General features: G+C 48.1%; 1 protein-coding gene across 1 annotated transcript in view; it reads right to left on the bottom strand.

Annotated features, from left to right (window-relative positions):
• HPCA (hippocalcin) overlaps positions 1-19,877 on the bottom strand; it is a 27,505-nt gene extending 7,628 nt beyond the window's left edge. Inside the window, exons 1-3 of the mRNA XM_035119533.2 lie at positions 19,743-19,877; positions 14,934-14,969; positions 1,594-1,992 (exon numbers count right to left, since the gene is read on the bottom strand). Of these exons, the coding sequence (XP_034975424.1) occupies positions 1,594-1,971 (378 nt within the window). The 5' untranslated portion in view covers positions 1,972-1,992; positions 14,934-14,969; positions 19,743-19,877. The remainder of the gene's footprint in view (positions 1-1,593; positions 1,993-14,933; positions 14,970-19,742) is intronic.
• Between the last annotated feature and the right edge of the window lie 1,506 nt (positions 19,878-21,383).

Below are 21,383 nucleotides of genomic sequence, written 5' to 3' on the forward strand. Positions count from 1 at the left end.
TCTGAAACTGTTGAGTTTTAGGGTCCAGTTATCCAGAACTATTTTGGTCCTCCTGCATTACACATCTTAGGGGTTGAAAAAGACAATGTCAACACTTCCCTTCAAACAGTAAGTGGTAGGTGGGAAGAGAAAGGCTGCTTGAAATAATCCCAACCAAGATGAGAACTACACCAAATGCTGCAGTGACTTTTCAGCTCTTGTTCAAGCCTCCAGCAAACCCTAAAACCGAGCATTTCATTGCTATATATTGGGGGAGGTAATGTTTCTGGAGAGGGGGGAGAATGCATCTCTTTTCCTTTCTTTTCACTTGACACCTCCCAATGTAGTGCAGGGGAAAGTTGTTTTTCTTTCCCCCACCTCATGACATGCATCCTCAAGCCCTTATTGCTGCCTCTAGTATACTATCAGTAATTAGGACTTCCATTGCCTATCTGAGACCCTCTGAATGTTTCAGCCTACAATTCCCAGACAAAATTCATCACTGAAAGAGCTCCCATGAGCCCATAGTTCCCACCATGGAGGAGTCTCCCTGTCATTTCTCTGCATGATTTGCTGTTTTGGTCTGCTCTGATGATCTGCACTGGGTACATCTGGGTCATTCACTCATTCCTGGTGTCGAGACACTAGAATAGCCTTTTGCACCTCTGCATGGTCCACTCATGGACAGTCTGCACTGACTGGGTTTCTGCTCTGACTAGATGACCCTTCCAACTCTAAGATTCTATGATTCTAGAAACTCCCAGCAGCCCCAGGCAGCAGGGAACTGTGGTCCAAAACAGCTGGAGGGAAGTGTTGGCAGATGCTCTGATACACTCAGGGATGGCTTTAGAGGTGGATGAGCTGGAGCACTTGCCCCCAGTGCTAAGCTTGGTCTGCATTGAGCTCATACACACTTTTCACTTTTTCCCAAAGTTCTGTGCTGTGCCTACGTACAACATGAATCTGTTGGTGTTACAATTTCTTTTTCAACTTCCAGTTTCACATCTCTTTTTTTAAAAAATAAAATTTTTATTAAAGCTTTTTCAGAATAAATAAACTAATCTAATCTAAATAAAATCAAAGACAGAAAGAGAAAACACCAGAGGGGGGGGAAAGAAAAGAAAAGAAATAAAAACAACTTGTGGTTTTCCGCCTGTCAGTCATATAAAAGAAATTATTCAAAATATTCACTCTAGAATGACACCCAACTGACCCACTTTCTGTTAGGCAATATTTTCCCAATCTTTCGACCTTTCATGTCCTTTTTTATAGATTAAAAACCAGCAAAGCGTGACAATGCTCCTAGGACAACATTACCAAGCACTGTAAGTTCTACAAATACTGCAGTAAGCTGCATAAATAACAACTTCAAAAGCTGTCAGAGGTAAAGAGATCAATGTTGAAATCGGATAGGTTTTTCTTAAGCGATAACCTTCAAGACAGAAATACAAAAACTTCACCCAGAACTGAAGGAAGCAGGAAACAATGGAGGGAGCTCGGGGTATTTTTTATGGACATGGCTGGGAAAGTTTTGGGGGAGCTGGAGAACCTGTGTGGAGGAGGAGGAGGAGGAGGAGAAGGAGGAGGAGAAGGAGGAGGAGGGGCAAAGGTTACCTGCACAATCTCCAGCATCTCCTCCCGGCTGATGTAGCCATTCCCATCCAGGTCGTACATGCTAAAAGCCCACATCAGCTTCTGCTCCAGTTTCCCCCGCGAAGTGACACTCAGGGCGATGATGAACTCTCGGAAGTCAATGGTGCCATCACCGTTGGTGTCGAAGGTGCGGAAGACGTGCTCAGCGAACTTGGAGGCATCACCGTAAGGGAAGAAGTTAGCATAGATCTTCTTGAACTCCTCCACATTGAGGATGCCGGTGGGACAGTCCTTGAGGAAGCCTTTGTACCACTCCTGGAGCTCCAGGTCGGAGAATTCCGTGTTTTCCCGGAGGTCTTGGAGCATCTCTGGGCGCAGCTTGCTGTTCTGCTTCCCCATGGTTGGACTGGAGGTTTAAAACTGAAATGCAGGAAGCAAGAGGGAGTTTGGCATGGAACAGCTGCCCATGGTACCATCATTCATTTACACCCTGCCAGGGCTTGCTCAAAAAAGAGCCCTAAGCGAGCAGACAGTTTGCACATAGGGCTGGGAAAATGCATCGATTTTAGTTTCTTTCAGTTTCTTTCATTTCCCCACATTTCCACATCAGATTGTGCCTTTTTTATTTTTTAAAGTCCCCATGAAAATTAATCAGCATTTTAGTGCAAATTTCTTGTAATTTATACACATTTTTGTATGCCATTTTGCCGAACCTACAGATTTTTTGCTAAGCAATTCTCCTTAACATAATGCATTTCATATGTGAATCTTATGCACACTTTACCCTTTTTATACATATTACGTGGTTGGAGAACTGCACTGCAAAATTCAGAGAGAGACCTGTGAATTTTGAAAGGAAAGCTGTTTCAGTTCACATGTTTTAGAAAGAGCATATTTGGTGCATTCTATTTGAAATGTGAACTGAATCAACTTTCTCTCCCATTCCTACCTTTTGTCAATTCCTCAGGAAAGTACACAATAGTTTTAATCTTTATCTGGACTTCCATACAAAAACATGAGTGCTAGAAACTAAAGTAACTTCTGATTTACTGTACTTATTTTTTAAAATGAAAGCTCAGATAGTCAGGAATCCACATACAGTACTGTGCTCATTTATCAGATTTTCTGATAAATCCAGCTTACACACAACATAAGCAACTCTGAAAGCTGAAAGAATTAATTGCCAAGAGGTGTATTATTAAACATGGTATTAATAATTCATTGATATTGTTTCTCTCTCTCTCTGTCTGTCTGCATTTGTTGAAATCAGTAACCTGCCCATAGGACTTGGTGGGTGGGTGACCTAACAATGCCACAAAAGAAATGAATACAGTAAATATTCTAGGTTCCCTCACTGCGAGAAGCAAAGCTACAGGGAACCAGGCAGAGGGCCTTCTCGGTAGTGGCACCCACCCTGTGGAACGCCCTCCCATCAGATGTCAAAGAGATAAATAACTACCTGACATTTAGAAGACATATGAAGGCAGCCCTGTTCAGGGAAGTTTTTAATGTGTGACATTTTAATGTATTTTAAATTTTTGTTGGAAGCCGCCCAGAGTGGCTGGGGAAACCCAGCCAGATGGGCGGGGTACAAATAAATTATTATTATTATTATTATTATTATTATTATTGTTGTTATTGGTCAGCAGAGCTTTTTTTTTTAAAGCAGCCCCACCCATGACAGATTACAGAACTACAACCTAGAGGTGACCAAAGCAGGGATAACTGGTGTGCCATGCATCTCCATAGAGGGGCGCAGCAGCTGCGCTAACCAAATTTGGGGAAAAGGGCTTTGCTGCCACTTAGACATCAGTCAACTAAATTCCAAGCTATGGATGTAGCAATGGCAGGTGTTACGGTCAAGGGAGGCCTTGCCTATCAAGATACATCCCCCCCAAAGTTATAAGCAGCAGCAAAGGTGAGTGACTCACCATTTTGGGAATCTGCCCTGGGACAAATAGCATTGTGCCTGATCCCTCCTCCATTCATGGACACACACTGCAAGGTTACCTCTGTAACATGAACAGGAACTGAAGTGATTTAGAAATGTCAGTATGGGGGGGAATCAGTTCTGGGTGGCACCAGCAGGGAAAGGAAGTTAAGATCTGACTAGTTGTGTGTGTAGACCTTTTAACCACCCCCCGAAATAAATTCAGACAAGAATCAAATTTTTGGTTTGGTTTTTGGCAGAATTTAGGCCACAACTTTATTGATTACAATCAAGTGAGTGGTTGCATAGACTCTGGTTCGACTAGCTCCCTGCACCCTTGCAGGTAGCGCTGACCCTGGGCACCAACCATAAGCCAGCCTCGGGTGAACACCTGGGACAGTGGCAAGCAGGAGCCCTGCTAGACCTTCACCCAGATGTCCCCTGGACTCAGGCTCCAGGCACAACCCCTCACAGGGAAGACCAACCATGAATCCGTGGATTCCTTTAGCGAAATACCCAATGCATACGGATGGCTAGGGCATCCTGCCACCCCTATCACCTGAACCAGAGCCTATCCGCAACCTTACAAGTTGTGACGATTTGCTACACAGCAGGCGAAACCCAAATGGCGCCAGCCAATCAGCCAAGTGGGGAAAATTCTTGCCGTGCCCCTGTTCCAACGACAGGCGACACATGACGGCATAGCAAGGTCACGCGCAAGCCCTAAATATAGGGAGAGGTGGGCGGGTGTTCCGATGCACTGAGCCTGAAAGAGGAAGCTCAGGGACATGTGCATGGGCTTAAATAGAGGTCCCTCGATTGATTTGACTGGCATCCCATTGGCCCAATTGCACCCAAGATCGAGGGACCTCCAATAGGGTGTTGTGGCCATGCAAACGTTCCCACCCACAACACAGGGTCTGGTTGCCAGGTCGCACTTCAACACATGCCCTCTTGTTAGGGAGGACCCGATTTTCCATTTTGTATACAGTTGGGAAGCAACACGTGGCTCAGTAAAGTTTATGCCTTCTAATCCAGTCTTTGTGGCTCATTTGCAATCTTCTCAGCCTCACCAACCTCACGGGTTTGTAGTGAGGATGAAATGAGGGTGGTGGGGGACCATGTACTATGCCACCTTGAGCTTCTTGGAGGAAAGGTGGGATATAAATTCAATACATACATACCGTGTTTCCCCTTTTTTAAGACGTAGTCAGAAAGTAAGCCATGGCAGCATTTTTTAGCATTAGTGAAATCTAAGACACCCCCCGAAAATAAGACATACCTCCATGCGAGACCGCCGAGCGCCCCAGCCAGCCAGAGGGGCCTGGAACCGGCTGCTGTTGCTGCAGTGAACGCATGGAGCGCCCTGCAGCGCCTGGCCTCTTCTTTTCTTTTCTTTGGGCTGCCCGAGGCCTGCCGCCCCGCCACCGGAACTGGCGGCTGCAGAGCGGAGCGCTCCGAAGCAGCGAGCGCTCGGAGCGCCCTGCAGCGCCTGGCTTCTTCTTTTGCGGGGGGGGGGGGAGCTGCCTGAGGCCTGCCGCCCCGCTGCTGTAACCGGCGGCTGCAGAGCGGAGCGCTCCGAAGCACCGAGCGCTCGGAGCGCCCTGCAGCGCCTGGCCTCTTCTTTTTTGGGGGGTGGGAGGAGCTGCCCGAGGCCTGCCGCCCCGCCGCCGGAACCGGCGGCTGCAGAGCGGAGCACTCCGAAGCGCCGAGCGCTTGGAGCGCCCTGCAGCGCCTGGCCTCTTCTCTTTTTGTTTGGCTGCCTGAGGCCGGCGGCTGCAGAGCGGAGCGCTCCGAAGCGCCGAGCGCTCAGAGGGCTCTGCAGCGCCTGGCCTCTTCTTTTGGGGGGAGAGCTGCCCGAGGCCTGCCCCCCGCCGCCGGAAGCGGCGGTCTGCAGCGCCGAGCGCCCGGAGCGCCCAGCAGCGCTGGGCGGAGCGCCGAGCCAGCAGCCTGCCGCCTCGGTGCCGCGCAGAGCGCCCAGCAGCACTCCGAGCCAGTGGCCTGGCCCTTCCGAGGAGGCCTTAAGGTACAAGACATCCCCTGAAAATAAGACACCGTCTGTTTTTTTGAGTAAAAAAAGTTATAAGACGGTGTCTTAAAAAGGGGGAAACACGGTAAATCATCATCGTCCTGCAAATACTAAAACTTCCCAACCCCGATGTGTGCACAAAGTACTCCACAGATGTCATCAACAAGGAACTTGCAACAACTACAAAATGGTTGCCAGATCACATTCTGCCTCGTTGGTTGCATTCCCACATCAAGGGATACCACAGTTAACACCAGTGCTGCAGGAACGCTCCTGGGCCAAATTTAAGGTTATAAATCCCTAAACAATTTGGGACCAGGCTCTCTGCAGTATCACCTTGCTCCCTCCTTACTTGCCCATTCCCGGCAATCATCCAGGGAGACTCCCTTTGTGGTGCCACATGTGCCAGAGGTTTATTGTACAGTGGCTCAGACCAGGTACCTACCTGCCAGATGGAAGTCATGGTCCGTGGAAGTTTATCTGTTTTTACTCATCTCATTTTTATTCTTGTATACACTATCCCTGTGGTGTTTCACAGCTCATTGCTAAAGTTAATGGTTTACTGAGCAGACAAAGACTGGTCCAGTTATGCCCTTCCCCACCAGCCAGTGGGAACAACAAGTCACCATCCCACACTTAACACCGTTCTGTCTGAAATGGGGAATGCAGTTTGTTTTGATCCACAAGGTTTGTTCCCAGAAGTGGTTTGTTTGAGCTAATTTGCAGTTTGGATGCAACATTACGTGAGGGATCTGTGGTTTGCTGCTCATGCTAGGAGTGATGCAGGAGCAACCTCTGTGTTCATGGGAATCATATAATTGTAGAGTTGGAAGGGACCCTGAGGTCATCTAGTCCAACCCCCTGCAAAGCAGGAATCTCAACTAAAGCATCCATGACAGATGGCTGTACAACCTCTGCTTTAAAAACTCCAATGAAGGAGAGTGCATAACTTCCTGTGGGAGTCCCTTCCAGTGTCAAATGGCTCTTACTGTCAGAAAGGTCATCCTAATGTTTAGTCGGAATCTCCTTTCTTGTAACTTGAATCCATTGGTTTGTGTCCTACCATCCAGAGCAGGAGAAAACAGACCTGCTCCATCTTCTATGTGACAGCCCTTTAGATATTTGGTGGCTATATGGTGGCTATCATAATCCTCTCAGTCTCCTCTTTACCAGGCTAAATATACCCAGCCCATCCACCGTTCCTCATAAGGCTTGGTTTCCACAAACTGTGGTCTACCAAGGTTTTTGAACACAGCCATTGTGTGGAAAGGCCCATAGAGACCTCATGAAAGGTCTGCATATTACTAGCAGGAAGAGGGGGCAGGGAAGTGTGTGAATGGGAAAGTGTTTTCCAACTGTGCCTCTAGAACAAGTCTTCATCAACCAGGTGCCCTCCAGATATCCCAGACTACAACTCCCATCAGCCCCAGCCTGTAGTCCACGATATCAGGAAGGTACCAGGTTGACAAAGACTCATAGCTGCCAAGTCTCCCACTGAAAAATGCAGGATCAGCACCGGCGCAGCACCAGAAGACGCTTCTACGCATGTCCAGACATGCGTAGAAGCAACTTCCGGTGCCGCTCTGCCTGATTTCCAGTGCCCAGACATGGGCAGAGCAGCATCCGAAATGGAGCCTCCCTGGCAGGTAGGAAATCCGGGGGATTTCCGGGATTTTTTTCTATTCGGGATAACAGCAGGAAACGGATTAAAATCTGTGGGTTTCCCACGGAAAACGGGAGACTTGGCAGCTATGCAAAGACTGAGAATAATAATAATAATAATAATAATAATAATAATAATAATTTATTATTTATACCCCGCCCATCTGGCCAGGTTACCCCAGCCACTCTGGGCGGCTTCCAACAAAATATTAAAATACAGAAATCCATCAAACATTAAAAGCTTCCCTAAACAGGGCTGCCTTGAGATGCCGTCTAAAGGTCTGGTAATTGTTGTTCTCTTTGACCTCTGGTGGGAGGGCATTCCACAGGGTGGGTGTCACTACCGAGAAGGCCCTCTGCCGAGGGAACCGCCAGAAGGCCCTCGGTGCTGGACCTCAGTGTCCGGGGGAGGAGACTAGTAATTGCTCACAAATTAATAGATTCTGGCTCGCTACATACAGTGGTACCTCTGGTTATGTACTTAATTCGTTCCGGAGGTCCATTCTTAACCTGAAACCATTCTTAACCTGAGGTACCACTTTAGCTAATGGGGTCTCTGGCTGCCGCTGTGCTGCCACCGCATGATTTCTGTTCTCATCCTGAGGTAAAGTTCTTAACCCGAGGTACTACTTCCAGGTTAGCGGAGTCTGTAACCCGAAGTGTTTGTAACCCGAGTATATGGACGCTATTCAAAGAGGGCACCATGAATCTCAGGGAATAGGTTTCTCCCATCACCAAAGCAGCAGTCCTGAATTAAAAGGCCTCCACATTCCTGATACATGTCTCTGGACCTCCCATTTCAATGCTGTTCCTTCTCCCAGCCTCCCCCCTCACCTTGCCTTTAATGTTATCTTTCTGCCCCAAAAGCTTGCAGTCTCTGTCACTGAGCTTAATTTGACCCACAGCTCAACCTTAGAATAAACGTGAAGAAGAAATAATGAAGACAGCATCTCTGATCATGTGCAAAGTGCACAATGCATACCACAGCTTAATCCAAAAGATGCAACACACCCACACACTCACACCCTTGGCTTAGAGGTCAGCTTTGCAAGAAGCTTCCACACAGCACTGATCCCCTGGAGTCTTTCTTTGCAGAAATTAAACCTTGCTCTTTCATTACATTTGTACGCTGCTTGGAACAAAAGAGGCTGCAACTCAGTACAAATAAGCAGCGACTGTCTCTCTGCAAAAACATAGCCTGTTCTCTCACCTACTGGCTTATCAGCCGAGGGTGATAAGAAATAAAGAAAGAAAAAGCTATACAAGAGCACATTTTATTTCCACCCCTGCTCAAACCGGATCTCTGATTTGAAGCTATCAGATAAGCCTGCCTTTTGGGGAAGGAAAAAAGAAAGCTCTCAAGACCGGATTCATTTCCCCACAATCTATTTCTTACAGCAGCCGCAGCTGCGCAATTTTTCATACAAGCTCAGCTGCACAAGGAGAATGACAGCACGGATGCAATTAGGCTGGGTCCGTGTTCCGGCCCAGAAGAAAAAGGGCGCCATTTGGATGGTCAGGCCCCAGCACATTGCCCAGCAGCTTCCTTCTAAAAGCGAAAATATATTTAGACCAGAGAGGAGGGGAGGAGAGGACACCTCCTGGACACAAAACAGTTTCCAAACTAAGCACTACTCCAGGATGGAGAAAGCCCCATTTTGATAATGGATGGGATGTTACAACAGCTGCAAGGAGCCTGCAAACTCACCATGGAGAATGGGGATGATTCATCTATTTGTTAGTTCATCTAGCTGGGTTTTCAGCCTTGCCCTTTCTCCAAAGAACTAACTCCCCCTGCCCAACTATCCTATGAGGGAGGTTATGCCAGACCCCACACACTCCATCTGTGTTCGACTATAACTCCTGTTGCCCCACTCAGCAAGGCTGCCATGGAGCTGTTTTGAACTAACAGCTGGAGGGCACCAGGTTGGTGAAGGATTCCCTCGGCAACTGCTAGAGCTGCCTTCACCATTGGGCTGCCTATGGTTACTGGAAAACCCAGAGCCAGCAGCCACCTTGGCCTGCTATGTATGCCTGCCCTTGTTCTCTACCACCTTCAGATAATTTTTCCAGCCCAGAACTCCAAACAACCTAGGCCCCATTAAATGTCCCAAGATGGCCCTCGAATGTTGCCCTAGGGCATTATGGGAAATACGGTATAAAGGGCTCTTGGGCCCAGCTGCCTCGTGCTGCTACTGCCTACCAGAAGCAACTTCAAATTCCCCTCCGTAGCAGAGGGGACACCCCAAGAGGGACTTTCCTCAGTGCCCCCTTAAACCTAGAACTGGCCTGCCTCACAGATATATTTCTAGGCCTCTTCTACTGATGTTTGTTTAAATTCTTTTGGTTTTAAATTATTTTAACTCCGTTTGTTCTTGGAACTGTATCGTTCCATATTTTTATATTGCTGTAAATCGTTGTGATATATATATATATTTATGATATGGCGGTATATAAATATTTTTAATAAATAAATTCCCTGAATATTTAAAAAACAAAAGTCACGTCTTATATTCGCACATTTACATATAAGGAAACAGGCCATGTTCTAATCCGCCCAGTTCTGTGGTTAAGAAATCCATTTTCCAGTATTCTAGTCAACGAGTGGAAAGCACAGGGCACTCCTTCCAAATTCCTTATAAAATTTCATATCAATGAATCAGGCTATCTGTCAATAGTTCCCAGCGATTCTGCACCACCACCATGAAATTTCTGGCTAAGGGTTCCTCCTCCTTATCCATGCTAAGAGTGACCCTTTTTGCAAACACAGGACTCTACGCCTTTGACACTCCTTTGTATTCACATGGTGGGCAGGGGAGAAAAAGGGAGGAGTTTGCACAGAGTCTTTATTTCTTCCCAGTCTGACAGTTTCAACCTTCTAGCATTCCTAGGAATACACCAGAAGCTCTGAAAGGTCTTAGAAACATTCAAATCCCATTGGAATGGATGAGATAGAATGTATGACTGAGCTGAGATGCTGGAGTTACATTTTCTCTCTCTTCATTTTTAAGCCGACCACCGCTTTGGGCTTCTCCTTTTTCTTCCACTGCTTTCCACAGGCAGGAAAAAATTATAGCATGCCCCACCCTGGCTTCTGTGTGTGGGTGGACATTTCCTTGTGGGTTTTTTTTCCTTTCCTTGTCATATGGCTGTGGCTGACTTGATGCATTTTTAAACTGCTCTTAGTGGCAGTGATACTTCCCTTCAGATGGAAAGGTTTCACTTAAGGGGACCTTGAAGTGGAAAGCTGTGTCTGTTTGCGGGCAAGGTGAGAAACCAGAATCCCTTATCTAACGAGGAATGGAATCCACTTGATTCCCAAGCAGAGGGGCCAGAGCAGAAGAGGCACTCGTAACAACCATACACCACCAGTCGGCTTTGCTTGGAAGGGATCCTGTTCATACCCTATTTACTGCATTTATATCGCACCTTTTTCTCCAATGAGCTCCAAGTGGTGTATATGGTTCCCCGCCTCCTCATTTAATCCCCACAACAACTCTGTGAGGTAGGCTAGGCTAAGAGGCAGTGACTGGCCCAAGGTCACCCGGCGAGCTTCCTGGCTGAGCAGGGATTTGGACCCTGGTCTCCCAGGTTCTAGTCCAACACTCTAACCATTGCGCCACACTGGCTCTATCCTGATGCCTCTGTTCCTTCCTTGTTGGTCTCCCCAACTGTCACCACAAATGAATGGAGTCAGAGGAAGAAGGGGCTGCCTTTGCTTCCTTCCATTGCCGAGCGACCAGTGTGGTGAACTGGCTGGTGTCAGACAAACACTGGGGAGGGTCCATGTTCAAATCCCCACCATGTGACTTAGCCTGACCAAGCTCCCAGGGTTCTTGTGCAAGAACAAACATTTTGGGGCGGGAGAAATCTGTGCACCCTACCCTGAGCAAACTTGGAGAAAGGGAAGGACAACTAACTAACCGTTATAACTAAATACATACAGTGGATAAAAAGGCATATTCTTCCCCTCCGTTCTGTAGAAGAGAGCCCCTGCTGGATCAGATCAAGGACCATTCAGTCCAGCATCCCAGTGGCCAACGAGATGCCTCTGGAAAGCCTACCATAAGCAAGGCATGAGCACAACTGCAACATCCTCCTAGCAACTAGTCTTCAGAGGCACACTGTCTCTGACCCTGGATGTGGTACACAACCATCACAACTAGTAACCAGAGGCAGCCTGATGCTCCATTCTTTTGAATAATCTCTTTTCGATGGTCTAATATGACAAAAAATTGTGAAAACAAACCTCACCGTTTCCCCGTGTGCTGTGTGAAGAAGTATTTCCTTTTAACTGCCCAGATTTGCTCCCATTGCATGATGGCCCGGAGTTCACCACCGTGAAAGAGGGAGTAAAACTTGGAGCAGAAGGCTACCAATGGCTACTAGCCGCAAGGGCTAAGCTCTGCCTCCACAGCCAGAGGTACTAATGATTCGGAATACCAGTTTCTGGAAGCCACCGGGAAGGGGAGCCTCTTGCGCTCATGTTCTGCTTGTGGGTATCCCAAAAGCATCCGGCTGGCCTCTGTGAGAAAAGGATGCTGGGCTGATCCAGAAGACTCTTTTTATGTTCTTAACATGTTCCCAACCGCTTTCTCCACTCTATGTATCACTTTACAAAGTCCCCCATTTCCTAAACTCAAAAGCTCCCAAACCAGCAACGCTGAAAACTCATCAAAGGAGAATTGTCTCAGCCCCCTTGATCATTTCGGTTGTCATTCCCTAGATCTACAATGGAGGGACAAAAGCTGAGAACAGTATTTCAAGTATGGCAACAGCATAGATAAGGGCACCTTTGCCCTTTGCCCTTTTGTAGCAGCTACACACTAGATTGCCACGTTCACTGAGTTTTTCACCAGGACCCCAAGATCCTGGATGGGTTGGCTGAGACTGAAAAAAATGTAGTCCAAAACATTTGAAGGGCACCAGGTGAATGAAGGCTGCTCTAAAATCTCACCTGGCGACCATTCCCAGGCCTGTGTGCCTTGTAACCAGAGATGCCAGGAAATGACATTCTAAGCTGCTGAACAGTGATCGGTCGGCTTACCCAGAGAGCTGCAATCAGTCACAGCATCTTCAGGAAGGATGGAGGTGTGGCTCAACTTAAGTCACACCCAAAGGTGACCACCCATTTCAGCACTGTGTGCAGAAGACCCATGCGTGTACACACAGGAAGTCCACACGTAGGGTTCAAGGGCAGCCCACCTTGTCAGAATTAAAAGTGGCACAACAGATCCTCAGGAGAAGATGCACCACCCCAGTATCCAGTCTCCTGCGCACAAGCAGCAGGACTGTAAAAAGGGAGCGCTTCCCACAAGAGACTTATTAGCTTGCTATCACAAGATGCCTCCTTAAAACACACCAACAGAAGAATAGCTGCAAATGTACAAGTCCACCGAGTCTGCCTGCCTGACAGGGATTCTTGAGGGTCTCAGGCACAGATGGGTCTTCCTGCTGGCTGAGATCCTGCCATGGCCTGAATCGAGACCCTTCCATGTGCATTCTGCCACTGAGCAAAGGCAGCGCCTCCCAAAGGCGTGGTTCTCCTTGGACAAATGCATACATGGAATGGGTCCACAGAGCAGCAACTATGAGCCTCGACAGCTAAATGGAACTTCTGTGTTCAGAGGTGCTCTATTTCTGAATGTGAGATACTGGGAGAGACAAGAGTGGGCGGCTGCCGCCTTCACACTGTTAGTGTGCTCCTGGAGACATTCAACTGGCCACTGATGGAGATAGGAGCTTGGGCTAGATGGGCTTTGGTCTGATCCAGCAGGGATTTTCTGTTGTTCTTACAAGACTCAACAACCTGAAATGGTTTTCCTTTCCCTGGCCTTGCACAGGGATGGGCCTGCATTTTTCATTCCTGGTTGCTCACACTCCAAAATAATGAGGTACTCTGTACACTGGAGGGGTCATTTAAATGCAAAAGTTTGTCTTTGGACGTGTGCATGCTTTACCTGCATGAGAAAGCTCACATCCTCTCTCCCATTCACAACCCAAGCTTAAATATATATATTCAAAGCAGAAATACAGACTTGGAAATGCTGAGCATATCCAGCAGCAGGGATGTGTGGGGCCTTTGCTTGCACAAAACAGGGATCTGATTTATGAAGCCAAAGTCTTTCTGGTGGCCATGACCATAGGGGATTTTTCGCAGGGGCAGCCTTTCAGGATTAGGGTGTGGAAGACAGGATCTGCCAAGATCCCTCCTCCTTGCAAACATTGGAAGGAGCAACGAAGCCTGCTCCTCCTTTATACCTGGCCTCCCTCATGGTTTTGCCAGGGGAGAAGGGTTTCTTTCATCACATGTGGAGGGGGCCATCCTTTAGACAAGGCTCCCCCACACTCGGAGCCCCACCCTGGAAGAACGCGGCTTGAGAATTGTTTTTGTTGGAAGCTTTAGCAGAAGTGGGTCAGCTCCCTTTTGAGCAGAAATTTATTTTCAGCAAAGCAAAAGAGAAGATCATGGAGAGACAGAAGGGGAGAGAGAGAGATGGTTCATTCATATTTTACTAACCCCTTCCAGCAGACTATCCCTGGAATTATAGTCTCAATAATCTGGACTTTAAAAAAAGATCAAGGAAGACGTTCGTGATTCTGAATGGATGGAGCAATGAATTCCTAACGTAGCAAGGATCCAAACTACTACTACTACTACTACAACCACCACCACTAATACTGTTGTTGTTGCTGCTGCTGTGTTCTGTCTGTAAGGATGCCACTCTCAGCTCTCTCCAGCTAATCTTAAGGAATTTTGGCCTTTCTGCTCTAGAACCCAGTGCTGGATGGATGGCACCACCTAGTGGGCAGACAACTCAGAACACAACACCTCTGCTGCTTCATAAATAACTGAATCCACTTTCATGGGAAGTGCCTGCCTAATGATGGACAGCACAACATTCCATTTTCTATGTGCTGACAACTCAGACATTATGTAAATTGCACTTGTCAGGAGACTAGCAGGTTCCAGAAGCAATCACCGCTCTGTTCTAAAACTTTCTGGGGATCATAATGAAACTTAGTTGCCATTGTTTTAGACTAGTCTTCCTCAATCTGGCGCCTTCTAGATGTTTAGGACTACAAATCCCATCATCCCCGGCTGGTTGATTGGGGTTAGATGAAGAAAACATTTCTTATCAGTAGGGCCTTTTCAGGTGTGGCCTCCTGACTCTGGAATATTCTCCACAGGGAAAGACACTTTTATTTCATAAACCTTTAGTTTATTCATCTTAGGTTGATCAATTTTTTACCTCTCTAAGTGCTGCAATTTTATCTGCTCTACCTTGTACCATAGCCATACCACCCCCAAGCTTTATTGTACAATTGTGGTCTTCTCTTAGTAAGCTGTGCTGGAAGCCTGTCAGTTGGGATTGAACAGGAAGAATTTCCTTCCTTCCTCTCTGCAAGGTCTCCTTTCTACAACTTCCCTCGCACTTCCATATTTGAGCAAGGCACAAAGAATCCTGAGAATCTCAGCTTTCATTTTTGTTAAAAGTTTCTAGGTCTCTTGGTCACATAGTGAAAGTTGCAATAGGCAATGTTGATAAATAAAGTTGAATGACAGGTCATATTTCTGAGACCCCAGGAACCCAAACACATTACCTTACATTTATCCACCTTTACCCTTGATAACACCCCATTAAGGATTTTGGGTGATGTTCCATTTTGGAACTGCCCAAGATCAACTTCCCTCAGCTCTACAGGACACACCACATTTAATGACAATCCAATACTCACCCAAAGAAGATGAGATACAGGAAGGAGGTTGAGGCACTGAAAAAGAAATAACTCAATCAAGAGAGCTTAACAGCAATTGGCAACAAAATGCCCACTCAGTCCAAGACTCCAGATCATGAGCCATACATTCCCCATCATCTCAGATACTAAACACTTTCTACTGGTCATGTGAATATGCCCAATACTGGCCCCAGAGAGGAGCAGGCAGGAAAAAGAAAAGATTCTGGATAAGCAATACTCTTCTTGCCTTTTGGGATACTTCTTCAGGTCGGTACGGGGTGTGTGCTTGGCTGCTCGCTACAGGAGAGGCAATGAACTGGCAGTCCTTGATCATTTGGTCATCCTTACTGCAAGCATTCATAGCCCCCCAATCCCCGCAACCCATTTGCGGACCCTGTAGAAGGGTTGCAAGGGGAAGTGGAGAAAAAGAAATGAGCAAGAGAGGTGAGCAGAGGAAATGTGCAATGTGGTTCACCACCACTCCCATTCCCTTTGCTCAAAATGGACACACACACCCAAAAAAACCCCAACACATAAGGAAAGACTGGTTGGAGCGCAGCCACAGTCTAGCTAATTTAGTGTTTTGTTGCAAGATCAGACAGATGTCTATGCAAGCATCCAGATCAGAGCATGGAGGCTACAGCCCTCTCCTGCAGGATCTAGGGAAACACTCTCCCCAAAGCCCAAAACTGTCCTGGGTCTGTTTCAATGCAACATTTGGCGTTCACAGGAGGAGTTCCTGACGCAATCCCTTGAGCACATCCACAAAGGAAAATGTCATCCAAATTGCTTATTCACATCCTATTAACTTTCCAGTATGATTCCAGGAAATTTATGGGGGAAATTGCATAAATAACCCGTCTCATCATCTCATTCATGTGTATATGTGGGTGTGTATACGTATGTATATAGAGAGAGAGAGCACGAGAGAGATCTTTTTTGGGGGGGGGGAGAGCAGGGATACACATGCCCCTAAACATTTTGTGAATCTTTGTACTTTTGTCCATTTATTGTATTTATTTTTCCCAACTTGAACTACAAAAAGATTTTCTTGACTCAAAATGAGGGTACCCCTAAACATTTTTTTAGAAAAAAAAGCACTGCACATATACTATACACACACAGAGAGAAGGGGGGGATGACTTCACTTCTGGAGACCCACCCCTTCCACCAACTGCATGGATATGCTTCAAATTCTTCCCTTTGCTTCCAAATGTTATTTTGACACCAGCCCTTTGGGTCCACAATCCAGAGTTGTTCAACACATTACACAGAATTAGGTGACAGAATTTTGGTAAGCTATTGGTGTAGAAAGCAAGCTCATCAAGCAGAAAGGGTTAGCATACCCATCTCTTTGATGTGCTGCTTTTCTCCAAGCAGGGAGGTGTTTTAGTTTAGTTTTTTTAACATGGAACATTTAAAAACACACCTTTTTTTAAAGGGTCATCTCCCAAGCAGCCCGGTGGCACATTTCAGAATTCTAGCACTGGAATGAACCACTTCACTCTGCTTGATGTGTAAATCAAGTTGCAGTTATCAACATGGGCAAGTATTTTCAGTGGTTTCTGCTTTGCTCAAACCATCCAGAGCTGGTGGGAGGGGGGTGGATCTCTGTCTTCTGATGCCTAAGTGTTAGCACTAGGTTTTAGGTGCCAGGCTAATTGAGCACCTGTGATTCTTTCAGCCTTCATCCAGGGCATTTTAAGTCACAGTCACCTTACTTTCTCCTTGATTTAATAAAAACTGCAATTGTGCATTGCTAGCATAAGTACCCATAAGTACAAAAAACCCCAGCTAGATCCCTGCACCAAACAATCACTGCCATCTACAATGAAAAATTCCACAAAAAAGAGCATTTCCCAAGAGAGGCCTGCAGATTATCAATAAGAGCAGTTAAAAGTATCCATACATAGGTGGAGAGGGGCCTTTCAATCCTTAAGCATCCATCTCTACATCCATCCAGAAAAATGTCCCCCACCTACAGCCAGCTATTGCGAAAAACAAAACAAAACATCTAGAAAAATGGAACATACAAGACTACTTCTCCCTCTTAAAATATATACCCATAGATATTGGGAGGAGAGAGACTTTTGGAAGCCTTTAACTATTTCCCCATCCACCACCATTCTGCACAGAATCCTAAACACTTGTGAGGGGAGCTTTGATGTTACTTCAGTTTTACGGAAAATTTGCATCAGCAGCTTATAAAACACAAGCACATCAACAACTGCTTTGCTACATCAGATCAATGACTCATCCAGTACAGGATTCTATTCTACCAGTAACCAACCAGATGCCTTTTCTGGGAAGCCCACAAGCAGGGCCTGAGCCCAATAGGAACTCTCTCCACTTGCGATTCCCGGGAACAGTATTGAGACTAGCTAAAGGTAAAGGTAAAGGGACCCCTGAGCATTAGGTCCAGTCGTGACCGACTCTGGGGTTGCGCGCTCATCTCGCATTATTGGCCGAGGGAGCCGGCGTATAGCTTCCAGGTCATGTGGCCAGCATGACAAAGCCGCTTCTGGCAAACCAGAGCAGCACATGGAAACGCCGTTTACCTTCCCGCTGTAGCGGTTCCTATTTATCTACCGTACTTGCATTTTGACGTGCTTTTGAATTGCTAGGTTGGCAGGAGCTGGGACCAAGCAACGGGAGCTCACCCCATCACAGGGATTCGATCCGCCGACCTTCTGATCAGCAAGCCCCAGGCTCAGTGGTTTAACCACAGCGCCACCTGGGTCCCTGTGGGTCCACTTGGGACTAGCTAGCAGCCACCAATAGCATTATCCTCCTCATCATCTGTTTTCCTTTTAAAGCCATCCAAGTTGGTAGACATCACATCTTGTGGCAGTAAGTTCCATAGTTCAACTATTTCCTGCACGAAGGAGTACTTCATTTTGCCTGTTTCCTCTCCATTCAGTTTAACCGAATGATCCTGAGTTCTAGAATTGTGGCAACTCCTCCTTGCCCCTATTTTCTCCGCATTATGCACCATCTTATATTCTTCTACAACAGCTTTCTCCAACCTGGTGCACTCCAGATGCTCTGGACTACAACTCCTATCAGTCCCAGGCAGCAAAATTCAGGAAGGCGGCTCTATCACACACACCCTCATTCACTTTTTTCCTAACTGAAAATCTCCAAACGTTGTAACCTTTCCTTGCTGGGAAGTAGCTCTTGCCTTGATCGTGGTCCCTTTCCAGCTCTCCAATATCCCCTTTGAGATTAGGCAACCAAAACTGCTCACAGTATTGCAACTGTGGCTGCACCATAGATTTGCAAAAGCTCATTATGATATTGGTACTTTTATTTTTCGATCTCTTCCCTAATCATCCCTAGCATGGAATTTGCCTTTTTCACAGCCAACACTTGCCTCTAGAGCACAAAAGTGATTGTTTCCCTACTCTTTGTTCCTGGCACCAGATCTTCACAGATAGACTGCCTCTGGACAAGGGGGGTTCAAACTGTGGCTAAGAGTCAGCAACAAAGGGCTGGGGCTGGAGGCATGTGATAAAGGAAGCTGCTGAAGCCAAACAGGTGTGGGTCTGTTTAGCGCCTGGAGGGACCCCTTGGGAATTCTACACATGCCATTTTGAGGTCCATTGTGAAGAAAGGTGGGATAGAAAGGTTTGGGGGAGTTTGTTTTAAAAGAAATATTGATTGAACCCTCTTTTAAAAGGCCATCTAAGTTAGAAGCAGTCAACACATCATCTTGTGCCAGCGAAAGCTATCAGTTAATCATACACCGTAAGCAATTGGTAAGCCACTGGGCAGAGCAAGGGGGCTTAGGTTAGAAACTGAACTAACTCCTTCCAGTTTGGGGGGGATGCTCAAGACAATGCTACACTGCAATCTATCAAGGTCGCACTCGGATTCAGGAAAGGAGAGCTGGTGCTCCTTGGGGCTGGACTAGATGACCCTCAGGGTCCCTTCCAACACTACAATTCTATGAAGAAATAAAGGGAGATGAGAGATAAAAGGCAAGTATAGCCCCACTGGATGGAGAGGCTGGAGGAGCAACTTCTGGTGCTGGGTGCCTGCCTGCTGCGTAACACATCTGGATGGAGAAATCCCTGCCCCTCTCCCTTCCCACGGGGTTGTGGGGCAATCCAAATGGGATGCCGTCACTCCGCCCCATTCCTGCTCCCCTGCCCCATATACCAGTGCATGGGCAAATACTCAATGCGTGCCTCTAATCAACCTGGGGAGGGAAACGATGAATTCCTCCCCGTTTTTCATATGCATTCTACCCAGCCCTTCTCCTCTTCAACACCCCCTCGCAAAAATATAAAAAATAAAATAATCCACCTCCCATGAATTGCAACTGAGGAGCAACATATGTGTGCACTCCGCTCGGGGGAGTGGGGGGGGGCTCTTGGGCTTCCTACGGGATGGGGGACCCCCTTCTCCCAATGCAGTTCCCATCATGTGCAGGAGGCAGCCCCTCCCCACCCCCGGCCGCAGTTGCAAGCAACTGTTACGAAGACCGCTGATCCGTGTTGGGAAGAAAGGCGTGTCAGGACAGAGCTCCTTCTCCCTTTTCCCACGAAGAGTGTTACGATCCTAGATGGGGAGAATCCCCCCCCGCCAAAGGGCTTCCCTCGTTCACTGCAAGGAGCCTGCATCGGAGGGAGGGGACCCGACGCGCCCGGCTCCTTTCACCCCCACGTGCAACGCAATGCAATGCAATCCGCCGCCCGGTGCAATATCTCCTAAACGGCCGCTCTCTGCCCCCGGCGGGGGCGGAATGGCAACTTCCTTCCCGGGTTCGTTTGGCTGCAACTTCGCCCGCCTCCCCGAGCGACCTACCTGGGCGACGGAGCGGGCACTGGCGGCTCCCTGGCTGGCTGGCTCCGGCTGAGGCGGTTCCTAAGCGAGCGGCGGTAACAGCAGCAGCGCCAGGCTTCCTCCTCCTCCTCCTCCTCCCAGCTGCTCCATCCAGAGCAGCCGCGGCGCTGGCGACGAGGAGGCGCTGCCCGCCTGCTGCCGGGGCTTAGCGGGGCGGGGGGGGGGAGTTGTCCTCGGGGCTCTAGCAAATGCAAACGTGGGAAAAGAGAAAGGGGGAGCCCCCTCAGGCTCCACCCGTCGGGCTCCCCACGGGCCCCACAACCGCAGAGCTCTGCCTGGCGAGCCACGAGCTGCTTGGCCCCCTACTCTCGCCCACCCCCCCCCGCCCGGCTTCAAATGCAGCTGCCCCCCGCGGCGCCCACCCCCCGGAGCAACCCTCCTCCCCCCCTCTTTCTCGGAGCCAGGATGGTACAGTCCGACTGGGCGCAAGAGGCGCCCAGCCTACAGGACTCTGTCGTGAATTACTCCCCCCCCCAAGCGGAGAGGGGAGCTTTGATTGGCATGGAGGGGGGTTGATTGACGGGGGGAGCGATTTGCATGTTTTGATTTCCTCATTTGCAAAGGAGAGAAAATGGGGGAACGAAGAGGAAGAGGGTGGTTAACCCCCACCCCCCCGCGGAGAGACATTGCAACATCCCTGGCAGCAAACGCACATCTGTTTTAGATCGGTTTCAGATCGCCACCCCAGGCACCCTTCCTTGGTAGTAGCTGGCCCCACCGAAGAGATATGCTGAAGTCTGGACAGAAAGTCCAAAATGCCCCCACCCACCCAGCGCCATGATGGGGGGAGCGCCTTTGGGAGCCCCTGTGACTTCCTTGAAGAGCAGCGACCTGGCCAGAGGGCAACAGGGGAGGCTTGGAAGACGCAGCTTCCCTGCCTTCTTGCAGACCATGAGTGAAAGGGTAGTGTTAGGGCAGCCCTAGAGAAAATAGCCCTCTGTGTGTTGGATAGCAGGAGCTTTAAAACATGAGTGAGAAGCAGTCTCCTGTGCTCTTCAGCTTGTTGAAATCAGGGGTCTCCACTAGACCTGTTGGGGGGCTGTCACTTCCCTGCCTCAAATTTCCTGTGTCGGCTGTTGCTTCACTTTCCCTGGTGTAACTTTTTGCTCTGCAGATGTGCATAGAAAACCAAACAAAGGCACCACAAATATCCATCAAAGGAAGTGGTGGGGGGTGGGGTGGCAGTGGGAGGCTGAAGGATATTGACTTGTGTTGGATCCCAGACTTTTGGGCCCTGCCTACCACAGCTGCTACTGAGCCAAAAAGGGACACTCGTTAGACACACCGAGCTTCTGTTTTGCATGCAAAAAGTCCCAGGTTCAATCCCCAGCGTCTCCCCATAGGTCTGGGAGAGACCATGTCTGAAACCCTGGGAAGCTGCTGCCAGTCAGTGTTGACAATACTGGACCAATGGTCTCATTCTGAATAAGGCAGCTCTGTGTGTTCCTAAAGCTCCAATGAATCTTGCACAACCTCTGCAATACCCCTTTTCCAGGACCACCTCCAGAGGGTAGCAGGGCTGATCATTACTTGGGACCCTGAGACCAGCAAAGGGCCACTCATGTTAGGTGACCATTTTCATTTCTATGTGCATTTTTTTTA

Source organism: Zootoca vivipara, chromosome 6 (assembly GCF_963506605.1).
Source record: "Zootoca vivipara chromosome 6, rZooViv1.1, whole genome shotgun sequence".
Taxonomy (NCBI): domain Eukaryota; kingdom Metazoa; phylum Chordata; class Lepidosauria; order Squamata; family Lacertidae; genus Zootoca; species Zootoca vivipara.